This window comes from Sparus aurata, chromosome 17 (genome assembly GCF_900880675.1).
Source record: "Sparus aurata chromosome 17, fSpaAur1.1, whole genome shotgun sequence".
In the NCBI taxonomy this organism is placed as follows: Eukaryota; Metazoa; Chordata; class Actinopteri; order Spariformes; family Sparidae; genus Sparus; species Sparus aurata.
Genome location: NC_044203.1, coordinates 20,083,246 through 20,101,064, shown reverse-complemented (window position 1 = coordinate 20,101,064; position 17,819 = coordinate 20,083,246). Strand labels below are relative to the sequence as shown.

General features: G+C 41.8%; 1 protein-coding gene across 2 annotated transcripts; it reads right to left on the bottom strand.

The window, feature by feature from the left end:
- Positions 1-6,110: 6,110 nt before the first annotated feature.
- Positions 6,111-16,867, bottom strand: skap2 (src kinase associated phosphoprotein 2). Of its 2 annotated transcripts, none has more exons than XM_030392465.1 (13): positions 16,676-16,867; positions 16,168-16,273; positions 15,852-15,877; positions 15,320-15,421; positions 13,798-13,878; positions 12,815-12,898; positions 12,535-12,659; positions 12,122-12,185; positions 11,901-11,999; positions 11,628-11,702; positions 10,155-10,267; positions 6,450-6,553; positions 6,111-6,323 (listed from the first exon to the last, which is right to left on the bottom strand). In XM_030392465.1, exons 1-12 carry the CDS (start codon positions 16,713-16,715, stop codon positions 6,461-6,463), a joined length of 1,008 nt encoding a protein of 335 aa, XP_030248325.1. In that variant the 5' UTR covers positions 16,716-16,867; the 3' UTR covers positions 6,111-6,323; positions 6,450-6,460. The 2 variants fall into 2 exon arrangements, with proteins under 2 accessions (XP_030248325.1, XP_030248326.1); XM_030392466.1 differs by having other exon boundaries at positions 15,320-15,418.
- Positions 16,868-17,819: the final 952 nt, after the last annotated feature.

Genomic DNA, 17,819 nt, shown 5'->3' with positions numbered 1-17,819 from the left:
CACTGAATCATATGAGATTTATCGTGGCTTTTTTGGCACTGATCTGCAGAAAAAGATCTGCAGTGGAAAAGGAACTCTACCATGTGATCTGAATTAATCTAAAATAGAAAATAAAAAATGTGTTTACCCAGAATGTACTCCATTTAATAGGGTGTATCAAAATCATCACCAGTGAAGCCATTGTGTATTTCTTTTTTTATTATTCAGCCTTTATTAAATCTTGTTAGTCCAGTCAAGATCAAGAATTTCTTTTATAAGGGAGACCTGGCCAAGAATGTCAACAACACTGAGTCACAATGGTAGGTGGTATTAAAGTCTGCAGATAAGACATTTGTACACACGTAGACAACCTGGACTCAAAAGATGTCACCATAGTTTTAAAACATTCAGTAGTCTGTATGCTCATTGTCAGGACCAATAAAATCCTTAATGAAAAGCTACAATCAAACTTACAAAGTACAGTGCAGTTTTCTAACCCCGCTACAAATGTTGGTCATATTTATTTATGTCATTTGGATGAGAGTCAGCAGCGACTGTCAGCAGCATTACGTGGTTGGCTATCAACTCTTACAGTGAGTTCTTTAAGTAACATGAGAGAATATCCAGCAGGCCAAGAAAAGCCAATTCATCTGTGACATAAGTGCATTAGTCCAAACTGTTTAGATTTACAGCGAGTGAAAGGACACAGTCATGACATTATCAGCCACAAGCTGCACTGACAAAAGAGCACGGTGGAGAGTGACCAACAGGAGAAAAGAAATCTAGATATGATATATAATAATGTATCTAGTTTCTTAAAGCATGTTTCCCTATTGATGTATCTATGTTAGTCTCCCCACTACTTATTCATGGTCACTCTTCACTGACTGGCACGTGTACTCTAGGCACTAAATTAGCCCAGGTTAGCTTGGCAGGGCCTGAGCTTGGATACATACCAAAGCTGACATGGCAGCAGTATGCTGTATCCAGTGTCACAGTTAACTCAGCTAGCTCCTGTAACTCGACCCCTCACACCTTTACTTCCTCTGTGAGGGGGCTGTCTTACAAAAAAGTAGCTGCTATATTAAGACCTGACATTGAGAAGGCACCTCCACCCGAATGTGTGGTCATGGAACCACGGGCATTCAACTCTGTGGGGGGTGGAAGAGAAACAGAGACGGGGAGAAGTCGTTTTGGATGGGCAGTCAGTCAACTGCAGTGAGGTGTGTGAGGCACAGTGTGGAGAAAGGGCTGTAATTACAGTTAGAGCATCTGTGGCATCTCTGACCTCCCCTGATTACAAACTATCTTCCCGGACCATCCAGGGTCATTACTCACCTCACTAACTAGTAGAGTAAATCAGTGGCAGAGCACTGACCTGATATTAGAGCTGCAGCTACAGAGTAAACAGGGCCAGAGTATGGAGGCAGGATCCTTGTAAATAATGTGCGAGGAGATGGGGAAGGAGCGCTGCGTGGGAGATGTTTATAGCAGGTGGACAAACACCTGTCACTTTGATAAGCCTGATTTATCCTGAATGACATGTCAGCACATAGCTTTACCATGTCTGACAGCCAGGGCGTCAGCCCCACACCCTGGAACATGAGACCTGTGATGCGTAGGAAGTAGGAAGTAAGAGATATGACCAGTTGTGGAATGTAACTGAGTGCATTTACACAAGTACTGCACTTAAAGGTGCCGTGTGTTTCCAGACTGCAAACTTGACAGCTCTCCTATAGCCCTCCAATACCATGTTCACTACGAACGTGAAAGGCCTCCTGAGGAGCCAGTGTTTGGTTTGTCCATTCTGGGCCACTGTAGAAACATAGCGGACTCACTCCCTCTGTAGATATAAAAGATTCACTAAGATAACAAAAACAAATCTTAGTTTCAGGCAATTATACACATAATAAAAACACAAGTAGAAATATTATATTCCATTACTGCCAAAATCTTACACTCTGGACTTTTAAGTACAATTGTTTGGCTGCAAATATTGTACTTTTTACTCCACTACATGTATTTGATAACTACAAGTTAGGTTACTAGTTATTTTGTATGATTACATCCAGAGTAGTTCATTATTTGATTCATTTATCAAATCAGAAATAAAATTTAAAAAAAAACAAGAACAATTAAAACACCTACTTTGGAAGTGGAAAAATGCTGAATTTCAGATTTGATAATCAGACCGATAATCAGTCGACAACTGGGAAACAATGTAGACACGTAAATGTCTATTTCACTTTTACTTTTGATGGTACCATTTTATATGAGATACTTTAAGACTTTAACTCAAGCACTTTCTGTATGGGTGAATTTCAATACAATATTATAAAGTAATGTTTTATTGCTACTTCAAAATGTTAACTTACATTTAAGTATTTTAGTTTGCCTTTTGGGTGCTTTAAACGACACTGGATATGATGAACATGCAGCTTCATCAGCATAAAAAACAGTAGGGGGGCTGATGATGATGATTTCAAGGGCAGAAACTGGACTTTCAGAAAGGGGAGCGACTTGTGTCTCCTCTCCAGCTCCTGGAACATACAGGTTTTCATGTAATCTTTTGCAAATTGTTCAGTTTATTTCTCTGGGACAGCGCACATTATCAAACATTGAGGTAAATATGCCAGAATCAGCCAGTGGGCAGGTTAACTGCAGTCCCTGGCCAGGTGTGACGTTGCCAACCTAAAGTCAGAGAGAACCAAGCTCACAACAACAATGACGATGTAAGGCAGTGATTTTCAATCCTTCCCTGAATGTTGTAGATGTTTCCAGCGCACCTGATTCTAATGAATGGGTCATTGTCAGAGCTTGATGGCAAGCGGATCATTTTAATCAGGGAAACATAAAAACAACCAGGGCAGGGGGCCACCAGGAGCGGAAAAACACTGATGTAAGGCTTAACAATTACCGGGGAAGCAGAATGCAGACATGGGCGGCAGTAAAAGCAGAGCAAAAACAAGCAACACAACAACAAACAAATGCAATTAAGGATAGACATGAAGCACAAATTTACTCGGCAAAAACAGACATAAGCAGACAAACAGGAGCAACAGGACAACAGTAACATTTAATCAGGTTAAGTAACGGCAGTTTAGCAGCAACAACAACGGATTTTTAATGATGAAAGCATCCAAACTATTGCCGACATATTTGATGGCTTATATCCCATGTTCTTACCTACACAGTATGTAACGTCTACCTAGGGGTCTGTCAATCAAAACAAACCAAAAGACATAGGTAGTGTGGGATCATGGAAGTTGTAAACAATGAACATCCTTCTATGTGACTCTGGCAGATGTGTTAACTGACAAGGTAAAGTTTATACGTTACTTTCCAACGTTCTCACTCTCTCGTGGAAGTTGGAACATCTCTGGAAACACTTGGGATAATGAACTCAACAAAATATAGAACAATGGCGTAGTTGTTTTTAGACATTTGAATGCAGACATCTCACATATTATGTATTTAACTGTTCTACTTTCATGTACTGCTATTTAACTAATTTAAGGCAGATCATGTTTTTTTTTGTGGGATAACTTGGTTTCCTCTTGTGACTCTCTGCAGCTCGCAGGGAAAGTACAGACTTTGGGAACATGAAAGAGGTGGGTGTGGCGCTTGTGATAAATGGCCCATCTACACCCACATTTACTGGCCTGCCACTAACTCTGGTCCTCCACTCACAACATTATGCATCAGATACTGAAAAATCATTGAAAGGAGTGAAATTTTAGCCTCAAATTCCAAGAAATATGAATTTTCCGAGCAGCCTGTCATGGTCTCCGTTAGCCTTTGCTTTAAATGCATCCTGTCTTCTCACAATGTCATAAGCCAGCTGAGGAAACCTTAATTTGTCAGCTGCCGTGAGTTATGTTAACAGAAACTGACCTCAATTAAGAGTGACTTGCATTTAAAAAGTGTCTATTTCGGATTTTAAGATTTAGACCACGGGGGGAGAGGCTTTAATGGAATGCTGACAGAGGGCCAGTTGGAGAGGTAATACATTTTCTGCAAAATGCCAGGGGATACCACATAAATAAAGCAGTGTTATTCCTGACAGAAACTCTCTATGAAGCTGTGCTGTGATCTACGGCCGAGTGACCCGGTTAAAGAGCAGCAGAAACAGCTGACAGCTTGATCAAGATCACCTCTCTAAAGTGGTATAGATCAAGTCTTTAGCCTTCTCACCAACCCCAGGGGTGACGGTATAAAATGGTGAAGGTACATGATGATCCTCAACAAAGACGAGCAGCCGTCTGCGTGATATTAGTGCGAGGATATTGTCCTGAGAGGAAGGTGTGCATTAACAGGAGGATGAACAAAGTTATAATTGTCAGGCTGTGTAAGAATTAACACACCTGAGTGCCCGATTGTTAGCGTTAAACGACTGTGAATGTGTCCTGTCCTAAATGGAAATGTGTTTTATATTTCCATCATCTTTCTCAGCAAATCCAACTTTATTTATTATTACTCAGCAGCTCAATCTATATATATTTGGCCGGTAAAGTGTATCTTTATGGTCGCAAGTATTAATTAGTGATATTCTGGTATCATTAGTGTAATTTAGTGCTCACTAGATTAATGGCCCCCTGGCATTTATCTATGAAACATTATATCTTGATGTTAAATTGCAATAAAAGAACCTGTATATTCTGAGGATATGGCTGTCCAAATGTAACATGGGGGGATGGTGAGTGTAGTTGACATCCATTAAGGAAATCCTTTATTGGCACATAAAAATGAGAGGCAATATTTAGCCTTACTTGCCTTTGGCAACCTTACCTACAGCCTAATATTACAGGGAGGACTATTAGGGGGAACACCAAGCTCGGTCAGGAGTAAAGATATATCTGTGTTTATGTTTTAAATCCAAAATTCACGATTGAAATGTGTTTTTAGTCTTTTACAATCAGCCTTTATGATGGAAGTACACGCACTCAGTGTCAGTAACGTTCACTGACTGAATCTATCATATTGTTTCACTCCTGCTCTAAAACAATGCATTTCCTCTCTATATCCAATGTAGTATATTCAATAACTAATTATGGTAATTCATTACACCTCCAATTAGCAGAGAGGCTTTATCGCTGCACTATACCGTAAAGAGGAGGATTTATGTCGGCTTTGAATGTCACCCAGAGGACAGAGGACGAGCTCATCACTCAACAGGAACAAAACAGAGAGACAGGAGCGAGGAAAAAAAATTGAGGGAAGAGGGAGGAAAAAGATACAGTGAGTTATTGGTTAATGACCACATTTTCCTTCCCATTTTCTCACCAACCTTGAGGAAACCTTGACAAGGCCCCTTTTTGTCTGTAGCAAACCAAAAAAGTGTCGTTTTACCCTGATAGATAAAATTCTTGTATAAGTTTGGAATTTCAGTGAGGAGGCTGTAAAAAGATATGAACAGTATGTATGTAACCTCGCTGGAATAAGCCCAGCTAACGCCACCCCGCCTGCTGTCAAACAGCCCCTCAGAGGGTGATAAGCGTCCCTGCTATCTGTGTGGGTGGCTGTCTTATTAGTGCACCTCAGGCACGCAGCACAGCCAACCATCTGCCACGCTGTGATCCTCTGCCCAGCAAAGTCTCCCAGGTGTCATAAAAAAAGGCTCAGTGTCCCTTTGAAGCTTGGAACAAAAGTGCTGACCAGATGAATAAAGTCATTTTAAAAAATAGATTATTTTTTCATGTATCTTTGTGTATATTTTGGTGTGCACACAAGATTGTATATTGACAGTGACCTGATTTTAGCTGCATAGCATTACAGGAGGCAAATAAAGGGACTGATAGGCTAAAGTACTAATGATAAATGCAACGAGTCCTCATGTCCAAGCTTGTTAACTGTTTCTTTCCAACAAACCTCCTTGACGATAGTTGTGTAGTTAATTATAAACTGATTACTGCTAGACTCTCTTCTTCCTTTTTCTTTTAAATTACATGTAACAATTGTTTTGTTAAATTTTGTGAACATCATTTCAAAATGTGTCTCCTGAGGCATCAAAAGAAAGAAAGAAAGAAGTATTCCTTCCTTGAGCCGCTGTGTCACAGAGGTAATCTATGACCTTTGAAGAGACTCTATTGCCACCTTGTGGCTCAACTAGCAGGTTAAATAATGAAAACAGCTCTGCTAGATTTTTATTCAGTTTGACTTTTGCAAATGCCAAATTGGCCAAAGGCACAGCATGAAATGTTGTTGTGGAAAGAAAATAAATACAAAGAAGCAGTGTAAAGTGTAGCTACTGTAGAAAAATACTCTCAAACGCGCATTTCAGTCATGAAAATCTTCTCGTTCAGTCGTCTTCAGTCTCTTCCAGTTGAAATGGGATAGGAATGATCCTGAAAATGACACAAATGCACCACTTAATTAAATGAGAACAATTCCCGTTACATATTTTGATCCTTTAGTTTGTTACTGACAAAGTAAATCTGGTCATTTGGAGCCATTGGGTAAAACAAACTTACAAGGAATGTATTTATAGAACATAAAGCTCCATCAGGTAGTCTTTGGGGACGATTCCTATGCTTCCATTCTTCTCCCCGACCCACCAGCCAAAGTTCTGGTACTCCTGTGACAAAGTGGAGACATTGAGAGGGTAGATAGAGTATGCTTAGGAAATGTATTTCCTAACCATTTAATACACGAAAACAACACTGAACTTTTATTGAAATAAATGCAACTATTATTCAATACAGTACAAAGTTGAAGTTTCTCTCAAAATCAGAAACTCGTCGTGATGGGAAGTACAGAAAGCATCGATATCACGTTGAAAAACAATCTTCTGGAGTAAATGACACAGAAACTCCTATTTTTAGGAGGCCAACCAAAGAACCACAACATCCTGGTTAAGGTCAAGGAACCTAAAAAAGAAGGGTCATTATGTCAGTGAGTCTTGCTTTGTAGCCAGATTGTGGTGCTGGCTGTGTTGAAGTCTGTGCCTCCAGAAAAAGAAAGGACACACTTCAGAGAGAGGGTTAGGGACAGATTCTTTCCCCCAATGATTGACAGGGCTGATAATATTGTCACAGGGCAGATCCAACCAAATATCGCTGATGAGACTGTCATTTCACTGCGAACAGGAGTTCACAAACAAAGTCCAAGTCCACCCCTCACCTACTCTTAAGTGTGTTCTTTCTGTTTTGTGGAGGCATTTACTCATCAGAATTCATACGATGTAGATATGTTGGGTTTTAGTGTGGTTTTCCATGCATCTCCCATAGGCTTCAATACAACTGACACCAAAGCAAGATTCAGTGATGTAATGACCCTTACTGCCTTTTTAGGTTCCTTGGTTTGTGTCAGGTTGGGGAACTTTGTCATTCCCCATATCTCTCTCTCTCTCTGCGCTTATTTCCCACCCATTCCCACCTCCAAAACAACATCAACAAATCTGTATTCCCTGCTCTCTGGCTTGCCTCGGGACTGCGCGCACCTCCCCTCCACTCCACACAAAACAACCTCAGTGAGTGCAGAGCACATCACACATAAATCTGTCACGGCATGACAAGTAATAGCTCCAAATGGCTGTCAGCATGCTGAGATGTGAGGAGGACACTGTGAGGGGAGATCTGAGAGCAAGGGGAGAATACTCCTCTCTCTCTCTCTCTCTCTGGCCAAGAGCCTGACCTCACATCAAAGTCCTCCCTGGACATGAATCAACACTGGAGATCACGTCCTGACAAGGCTGAAGGAAGGGAAACCTGCACAATGTTTCAAATCGTTGCCAAAACTCAGGGACGGGGAGGGACCACATCTGTGTCCAGTTATTCCCAGGGGAGATTAATGGATGTAAGTGATCATATGGTAGCATTAGACTCAGGGAGATTACATTCACAAGAAGTGATGTCTCGCGTCGGCAGTTGCGCGGTGATGGGCCTTTCATCATGTCAGATAAAAAAGGTGCTTGATTTACTGTCCCTGTCACAACTTCATAAACAAAAAAACTAAAAAACTAAAAAATCAACATCAGGAGAAAAACAGACAAATTTCATGAATGTGTCACGCGATTAAAATCACATTTGACAAGCCCCCGAGGGATAATAGGGCAGACTGGCGTGAGGTGTGTTTAAGAGAGTGCGAGAATGAGTGTGTGTGCGCACATTATGACTTCCTGCAGCCAGCCTTTGAAAACAGCAACACCTCATTGTGTAGTTCTGGCTCACAAATAAGTCGTGCTTGAGTGAGCGCGGGACACAACATGAGAGCGCATACACAGAGCTGTGGAAGTCTAATGACACCACACACTGTGACAACACACACATTAACACAAATACCTCAAAACTGGACAATATCACTCAACTGCTCGCTCACTGGACGAAACGCTCGAGGGCTGATGCGCAAAGATCTCTGCAGGCACGATGACGACAGCAACATGTTGGGACAGCGTTTATGTTTTATCAAACCATTAAGGTTAAGTGAGATGTTACATCTTTCTATTAGTTTTATGTGCTGTTGCTTGAATGAAGGGGGTGGTGCGGCATATATCCGGACACCACACTCTCTCCCTCACTCACCCCTATAATCAACACCCAGGTCCTGACTGGGGGGTCTCGCAACTGTAACACCACAGCTATTCCTGGCCGGTGGAATGGGGGAGGGATGCAGGGGAGGAGGGAGAGAAAGGAGAATGAGGGAGGAGGGAGTCGACTGTCCCTCAAGCTGCAGCTGGCTGCTGCAGTCCAGACAGGTTTTATGGTCATTGCCCTCGCAGCGGGCCACAACCCCCAACACCAAGGTTTCAGCTAATGGCACTCCCAGTCTGAGTGAAAGGGCAACTTGATTCTTGGTCCTTTTCTACACATGAAGAAGGAGTCATAAACGGGCATTTGGCCATTGAGCATTGATGAGTCTGCCTGCTTTGTGCATTTGTTTCCTTAGTTAGTGAGGAATCAATTGATCAATTAGCTGGGGGACAGAAAATGTACAGTTTTGATAATCAGTTCTTTTTTTAAAGTCATTTTACAAAAGCTTCCTAAGTGTGAAAACTGGATGCCAGCTATCTTGATTTTGTGCGGCTGGACAATTTTCCAAAATGTTTCAGACTAAGCATTTATTCAATGAATCGTAAATCTAAAGTGAGCATTTATGAATGAAAATAACATGTAGATGCAGCCTACATCTGTACAGCTGACTGAAAAGGAAATCAAGTGATTAGTCAAAATTACAATTCAGGTTTTTTTTTTTATAAATAAATAATGTTTCAAGCTCATCCTGTTTTGACTCTTCATGGCTCTTACGTGCCACTAGATGGCAGACTTGAATTTGGAAACAAGCCTGGCCAGTTGACATCACTGTGCCTCACTTGACTCCATAGAAACCAGACAGGAAATAAAGCCAGTCTAGGTGGTGCACATTTTACACGTTTTTGTTTCTTTTCTTTTTTTTTCCCCTATTACACAAACCAAAGGGTCCACATGCATCTGTAAAAGCATAAAATTCCGTGTCCAATTTGCAGTGTGATGTTCAAAATCAAGCTATTTAAATGCATCACAACAAAATCCAAATTCTGCGTTCATATGAGCCGGCTGAGCACAAAAAGGCTCCTGTTTGGTTACATAATAAAAGTAAAGAACGGCCCCTCAGTTCTCAATACCTGGCACCTACACCTAGTCGACAAGCCTCGGAAATTGTGCGTCCACTACACGTCCTCACCTGCTCTGAATAGAGTGGCGGACTGAGCCTGGGTTTCCTGAGAACACACATTCCTATTTGGCGAGGTGAGGGAGACGTCTGAGAGGTGTGTGGGCTGCGGGCTGCTCGCCGCCCGGCATGGCAGCGTGCTGAAACAGTCCAGATGGAAGTGATGGAATGGCACCATGTGCCAGCTAAGCCCAGCGTCCGCCAGCAGCACTAAAACAGTTTCCGTTGTGACACAACTAATCCCCATCACAGTGCCAGAGAGAGAGCTGAGGCCAGTCTGCCTCTTACCATCAGCCGTCCACCTCCAGGCGGTGGGCCAGATGCTGCCAGTAAAGGATATGAACAGACAGTTCCTCTGAGGGCCTAGGAATAACTCACTTTAGGTGGTCTGAGGCCAGCAGAACCACTCTGACTACAAACCTCATCTCACAACTTCTGCATTACAGTTGAGTTTCAGCTAATCCTGGATTTATCATAACCTCAAGAAAACACTCATTCAGGGAAAAGAAGATGGGTTCCCCTGACCCTACCTTGCTCAGGATGTAGATGGCATCTCCACGTTTGAAGGAGAGCTCATCTGGGAGGTCCCCCGTACAGTCCCATAAGCCCTGGTAGTAGTTGGGGTAGTCTGTGCTCTTATCAACTGGATAGAAAAAGGAAAGGCGATAATAATAGCTCATTTATTTCCTACTGAGAGTAATCACATTTAGCAGCAGTGGTTGTTTGTGTGCAGCAAAACCAACAGGAGGCAGTGGAGAGCCTAAAACAGAAAAGGAGGCTGTGAGCCAAGTTCATATTACATACTACTCTAAGCAGGTTTGGAGGATGTTCATGCTGTGATAGAAACTATTCTCCCACAGTGCACTGCAGTGAAGAGATGGAGTCACCGCTCATAGCTGAGACACAATAAAAGTGTTGAATGAGGTGAAGGAGCTCAAAAGACTGAAAATGTTACTATTATCGAGCCATGACTTTCAACTTAATTTGCAGTGTCATTGTAAAGTAGTCGACTATTGGACGGACAGAAAACTAACCTGCAATTGTGATCGATTTTCAAGTATTTTATTTAATTCTGAGGATTTTCTGCTTTTCTTTGTTGTTTTAAACTGAATCTTTTTGGGTTTCAGACTCAAGATATTTGAGGACATCACGGTGGACTCAGGAAATTCTGACTGCTGGTTGGATTATTCAGTTTTTTTTTTATCAGTTGTATTAAAAGAAACTGATACTCAAATACAGGAAATCCACTTACCGACCTAAACTACTACACTGGAATATAGAAATGTGTTATTATTTGAACATGGAAAAGACAACAGCTAATAAAAGAACAAATCAGCTCCATTCGAAAACATTTAGATGTATTACGTGTGTACTACGACACAAGCTGGCAATGAGACTAACAAATCAACTGTCTTACCAGCTGGAGCTTTAAGTGCTCTAATGTCATTTTAGATTAAAATGTATTGTTAAACTGTAAAATATGCTGCCATCGTTCTACTTGTCTAAAATGTTTGATAAAGACATTTGAGAGATCACTGCAAAATACTTTTTTATATTTGCCTAAATTCGATATCAGAATGTTTTACTATATTCTCTAGTTTCAACCACTGAGCCTATTTATTGATCCAGAGTGTCAACATTTCTTCTCTGGTGGTGATTCTGTTTGTAAATGTCACTGGGATGTTTTCGTAGTTACAGCAGATAGAGAGAGATAGCACGGTGTTTTTACACTTGCAGAACATTAATATGTCACTTATTGTACAAGGAAGTTGGCCTCAGAGTTATTTCCAGCATTGTGTTAACTTTCAGTTGCGCACGTTCAGAGGAACTTCCTCATTGAGTGTCATTTCTCTAAACTGTGGCTGAAGGCTGAGCTGCTCACAGTACAAACACAACTATGTGACAGAACCACATTTGTTCAGTTTGAGTCTACCCTCCAGTGAAAGTTGCTACATTCTGCCCCGCAAACTGAATACACAGTCGGACATGTTTCTGTGCTGTACCTGCAGCGGGCGGAGCAGGTTTGCTCACTGGCTCCACCTTTGGAGGAGGCTTTGCCGGAGTGGGCATCTCTTCCTCTGGAGAAAGCAAGCGGAGATGGTGATGGATGAGTGTGCAGTGAAAGGGTTACGATACTCTGTCTAATAAGTGGACAGGGAAATATGCAATGACAGGAAAATATACAATACCAAAGAGATGCATTCAATGTCTCCATGTTCTGTAGGGCAACATGTCTATAATACAGATTGTCACAGTGATATAATGTGTGCTGTTACCAGGGAGCTCTTCATAGATGTCTTCATCGATTGCACCAACATCATCGTACACTTCCTGTTCCAACTCGTCTTCATCTTCTGGGATGATGCCCGTCATATCTACAGACAGACGACCGTAGTATGTTTGGCTTTATGATAAAGTATTTAGAGAATATTGTTTAATTTTTCATTCATGGAGGAACTAAAGTTTTGAATATGTTCATGATTAAAACAGTCCAAACCTTTCAAAACAAAGTCTATCTGTTTCACCCATTCCTCCGCCTCTTTCGTCGATGACGCACAAAACTATGATGAAAGAGGACCGAAATGAAAACTGCAGTCAGTGCAATATGCAGGTCTACATATATTAATTAACATAAACAAATAATACTGCATTTATGCATAGTAAAATGTTCCACAAGGAAGAGCCCGAATGTTAGAAAGACTCATTTAGACTTCTTAAATATGCGTGTCAGGTTGAGCCGCGGCAAAGGCAGCAGTGTCAAATGAATGAATGGGTTTTAAAAATAAAGATTTAATGAAGTGCATGTACACACATGCCTTTCCAAGTCTTAAACATGGCACATCTCAAGTCCACTTCTGTTTTTCAATTTAGGACGCAGTTACTCAAAGCATCACCAACAGACAAGCATACCTGATAGACTCGCTTGTCTGGAGCCGAAATCTCAAAGCAACAGTCCTTCTTTGAGTCCTTGCGTAAGGTGCTGTTCATCTTGACAGTGTACCCATCGATATTGAACTCCCCCTTCTGCTGCTTGTCTGGTTGCAGGAAATTAAAAACACCATCATTAATGGTTCATATACAACGACTGCAATGTCACTGTCAACTCTGAGGAAGCGAGCAGAATCTCCATCCACTCACGTCGACTCAAACAGCATCGCATTCATAATTGACTGGAAAGCCAAAGTAGTACCTTTCTCACTGCCGTAATAGTAGAAGATGTTATGGCTGAGGGCACACCATCTCTTCTGCCACTCGGTGCCAAAGAAGCTGTGATCTGTGGAGGGAAAACTGAATAATCTCAGCATGGTAGGGATAGATCATTATCTGGTTTGTTGATTAGGATAAATTACAGCCGTGTTTGAAAAAAAATTGAAAATAATAACAACAACAACAACAAAAACAACAACAACAACAACAACAAATCTCAGATAAATGGCAATCACTGCACACTTAATAATATCAAATCAGAATGGTGGGATGGGACGTTAAAAGGCTTTAACATGGATTACGATAAAATGTCACATATTGGAATAATATTTGTGAATCAAGATGAATTTGAATATGCTCACATGACTGACTTGAAGAAGCTGTCAGTCACTGATTTACAGTACTGTTTTGGTTTCAAGACTTATCTTGATTTGCCTAAGCCTGTCACCAGGGCTAAAAGCATGGCTTGCACATTGTATATCCCAAAAAACGAGTAAAAAAAACAAGGAAGTGAGGTTACCTCCATTTATTTATCCTTTATTTGCATGTCCTCCCTGCGATGCAGTAAAAGTATTTTTCACCTAACAAAATGTAAGGTTGAGTGCAGTCTTAGATTTTTTTTTTATTTTCAAAAGGAAAAATTGTTAAATGTTGCAAAAACAGCTGTTGTGTCTTTTTCCTTATTGCAATTTGATCTAGCTAACTTTTTATAGAAGGGTGTTACAATAAGACCTGATCTCTGTACATGAATTTAACTGAATACAATATTGTTGTGTGTGGTTTCCAATTAAAACATTTTTTTAACTGACTAAGGTCCAAGTGCACAGACATTGCCTTTCTTCATTGATGCTGTTTTCTTATAACCTTGCGCCTACATCATTTCTGTCATTCTTTTTCTAACATACCAAAATAAGTCATATAAAAAAAAAAACAGTCATGTATGTATGTTCTTAGCAGAGAACCAACCCTTTCTGCGCTTCTCAAGGTATCCTGCTTTGAAGACAGCCGTCAGGTCCTGAGCCGCCACGGGTGGGGACTGCTGGGCACCTGGAACAGAGTTGAGGAACCCAGCAAAGTGGCTTCAGTGTCTGCTCTGAACACATCATCCATTCAAAGTGTGTTTGAAGGGGCTTTAATGTTATGCCATTTGTAGCAATTTACATGTAATTATCACTTTATTATTGGCCAAATGTGAACAGACTGTAACGTGACATGAAAAAACTAGACCTTCCCTTGTCTCTCGGTTACCTACACAAGCCTGTGGATGATTTGTTTAAGCTGTTTAATGCTGCTGGACTGTGGGGTTTTGAGTGAAGGACTCGGGCCGGATTTTTCTGCGACAGTCCAAAGGATGTGAGTTAACACTCTTCTTTGAGAGCCTCGTCTCAGTGCCTCTCTCTGCTAACAGAGAGCAACAGTTGCTAACGTTCATTCAGAAATGGAGTCCACTAACATAAGCCAACGACCGGCTTCCAGTGCAGCACAGAAGATCCACAGAACCTCTTTACCAAAAGTGAGAGCTCAAACAATTCAACTTGATACTAATGCCTCCATCTGATTTACCTAAACGAGACCACCAGTGAGGAGATCGGCTATGTCTATTATAGTTATTATCATAATTCTTGATGACTGTCACCAGGTCAAATAAGTCATAAAACTATTTACTATTTTTACTTATAACTATATTTTATGGCGAAGTGCTCAGGATGAAAGCCGCTGGATCAAGATCTGAGTGCACATACCACTTTTGTTCACAGGGGCCGCCAGGATCAACAAAAAATGAAAGCTCCTTGTAGCAGCTTTAAACATAAACAGACAGAAGACTTTGCCATCATGTCTTTGTTTGGCTGATATTAAAAACAAGCAGCGAAAAGCCACAGAGGCTCCACTCGGCAATGTTTTTTTGCACGCCTCTGGAGGAGATGTCCCCTCACAGTGAGCAACTTCAATGCAAATGTTCAACTGCTGTGTCAAAGTTGCTTTGTGTGAAAGAGCAGCCATAAAGCTGGCAGCTGCTTACAGCCCATAAACCCCAGACCCCTAATCACCATTTCACAAGGCTTTCCCTGATACTCCATTATGGAAAAACGCAAATACAGAATCGAACATACAGTAGATTGCCATGATAGAGCGCACGAGGTTAAAGCTACTGTATATCGAGGAATGTTTTTTCTCAAACTACAGCCGTGGCAGTAATTTTCAGCCCCCAGACCGCGGCTGAGAGCAATAAAGCTCTAGCTGTCAGAGGGGTGGAGTGAAAGGAGGCGGTGGGAGTAGCATGTGTGCCCCTAAATTGCTTCCCAAGTATGTTGCCAAGTTACAGTTGGAATGTCTCCCTCATTGTGCCACTCAAAGTCACTTTCTCCGGCAGCAGACCCCGAGATTTGTATATCTTAACGCCAAGATGCAATTTTCGGCAATTTAATCCGCGGCTTGTTAGCAGTTAGCGAGTCAGCTCTGGACATCTGCTAAGTGGCTTGTGGCTAACCTTCGCAGGCCTCCTCATCCTTGTCTGTGCGCTCAGACTGCAGCGAGCCTCCGTCGTTGTTGCTGTCAAATTCCTCCTCCTCTTCTGAGTCATCTCCACCTACTGGGGGAAAACATGTCGGTGCAGTGATGGTGCATGTTATCATGTGACAATTCTTAAGTACTTGACTTGAGTATTTTCTGAACTTTACTTCCATTTCAGTGTCGTCCTTTTTACTCCTCTACACTTTTTTGTTACACCCTGTAACTCGGTGGTTCCCAGCCTTGGGTATGTATCTAGAAGGTGTGACCAGCTCATTTGTAGAGTTTTAAACAGCATTGACGAGAAAAACACTATAGATAGAGAAAAGTCTGAGAAGTTATGATCACTTTTGTGGGGGAAAAATTTTTCTTATATCTCATCACCACTTTTGGTACACTCTTGGTGATCTGGATTGATGTGGAAGTCCTGACCTACAGGTTGGGAACCACTGGTGCAACTTGTTTAAAACATAAACCTCAAGAAAATTAATATAAGTAAACAAAACACTCACTTTTGTCCTTGAAATCTTGTGGGAAACTGTTGGGATAGACCATAAATAGATGTTAAATATGTTGACATTTTGGTTCAGTGTCTTTCATAATCAGCTTGAATCAGTCAGTGGTTCTCAAAGTGGGGTCTGGTGACCCTGGAGGGGGTCCAAGGCAGTTTGTAATCGTCCATGGATTTCATACACTTTCTGTCATAAAACATCTAAAAGTAAAATCCTTATCAGGTGATCAGATGGTGTACAAGATCTAACTTTTGACATGAAGAAGTTTGAGACTGACTTCAAGTGTCAAAACCTCCACAACAGGAAACAAACCAACCTCAGTTTGACCTCTTTAATCCGCTTGATGAAGGCCTCCTTCTTCTCTTTTGCCTTCTTGCTCAGATTTTCCCCTTTTAATCCATCAGAAAGGAAACTCTCTAGATCTAAACAACAAACAGCAGGTTAAAACATTCACTCAATCTGATATCACTTACTGATTGTGGTGTTTTACTTGGCAGGCAAGTGGCCCAGCCTTTTTACTGCTGGAGATCATCTTACCTTTCCAAGCACAATAACACACGCGCGCGCGCGCGCACGCTAACACACACACACACACACACACATACACACACACACAGTTAGCAGCTTTGACGTCAACCCTGCGTATTGTTTGATTGATGGCATGAATGGAAAAGCAGCGCTGAGAAGTCTGAAACTTGAGTCATCCATGTTGAGTCTGCGCTTCCTCCTTTTAACCAAACGCTCTCTGTGAAACTTGACTTTGTGCAACGAGGCATAAAAGAGCACGACAGACAACCACACGCATGAATTCACGTGTGTTTTACCTGCAATGAGCGTCGTTAGCTCCTCGGGAATGGGGCGCATGGTGCTAGGTGTTTGTGGCGGGCAGCTCTGGACCGTCCGGCGGGCTGAAGGTTCATGTGACGCGGAAGCAGCAGAATCAGCAGCAGCAGCGGCGGGGTTAGTGGTGGCTCGATACACGGAAGTTGATGTGCTAATTATGACTGACCACACACACTTCTGTTGTTCAACACCCACCCTGACGTTTATATATGTGTGTGTGTATACTTTTGACTGCTCCTGATGACGGGCAGCTGATGCTTTAATGGAGCCTCGGGTCTTTACAGACTATTAAAGTCCACATTATATTTGATTGATTCCAGATAATATTTCTCTGGCACTTAAGAAGTCTGACTGACTCACTGGACACGTTGTTGGGGGGGGGTCTTTATTTTTTATTTTTACAATGATGTGATGAGAGCACTTTGGAGTTTATGAATATGTCAACATTGTAAATCCAAACAGGGATCATTAATAGTTGAAAAGGCAATTATATAAAACTGTTGTGGAGGAGGGTTCCTGTGCCAGGTTTATTCGTCTTTGAGCCCACAGAGGTGTTTGAAGGAGCCGGTGCGACCTCAGGTTTGATTTCATCTTTAATATGTCTTTTAATAAATAAAAGAAGCCTATAAGACAATAATGTAAATGTTCTCCAACACTTCTAGGATAATATGCATGAACAGGGGAAGCGTGTCACAGTGGCGGTTCTAGACTGGTTTTAATAGGGGGGCCAGGTTGGGGCCGGCTTTTTTGTTAGGGGGCACATACAACCCAGGAAAAGACAAATCCCTCATTCAGATAAGGGATAAATGGGACTTCAAACAATGTTCATAATTTCAACAACTTTGATTGGGTGGTAAACTGCTGAGACACTTTATTTCCACCTTTCCCTTCAGTAAAAAATCAGTGCAAGAAATCTGTCATTGTATTATTAATGCAGACTCCCTGTCGGGGGGGCCACAGGGGGGTCCAGACTCAGAGTTACGGGGGCACTGGCCCCTGTTGCCCCCCCCCCCCCCAGAACCGCCCCTGGCGTGTCACTGGAGTAAGTGTTAACGGCTGCTAACGTTAGCTATAAGCTTAGTTAGCCATGCAGCTAGCGGTCGGACAGGGAGCTCGGGGACCAGG

Coding starts and splice junctions, on each gene's coding strand:
- skap2 (XM_030392465.1), bottom strand. CDS start 16,715: ATGCGCCCCATTCCCGAGGAGCTAACGACGCTCATTGCAG. Junction 11,703..11,900: donor CATCTATGAAGAGCTCCCTG/GTAACAGCACAC, acceptor TGCTTTCTCCAG/AGGAAGAGATGCCCACTCCG. Junction 10,268..11,627: donor ACCTGCTCCGCCCGCTGCAG/GTACAGCACAGA, acceptor TTTTCTATCCAG/TTGATAAGAGCACAGACTAC.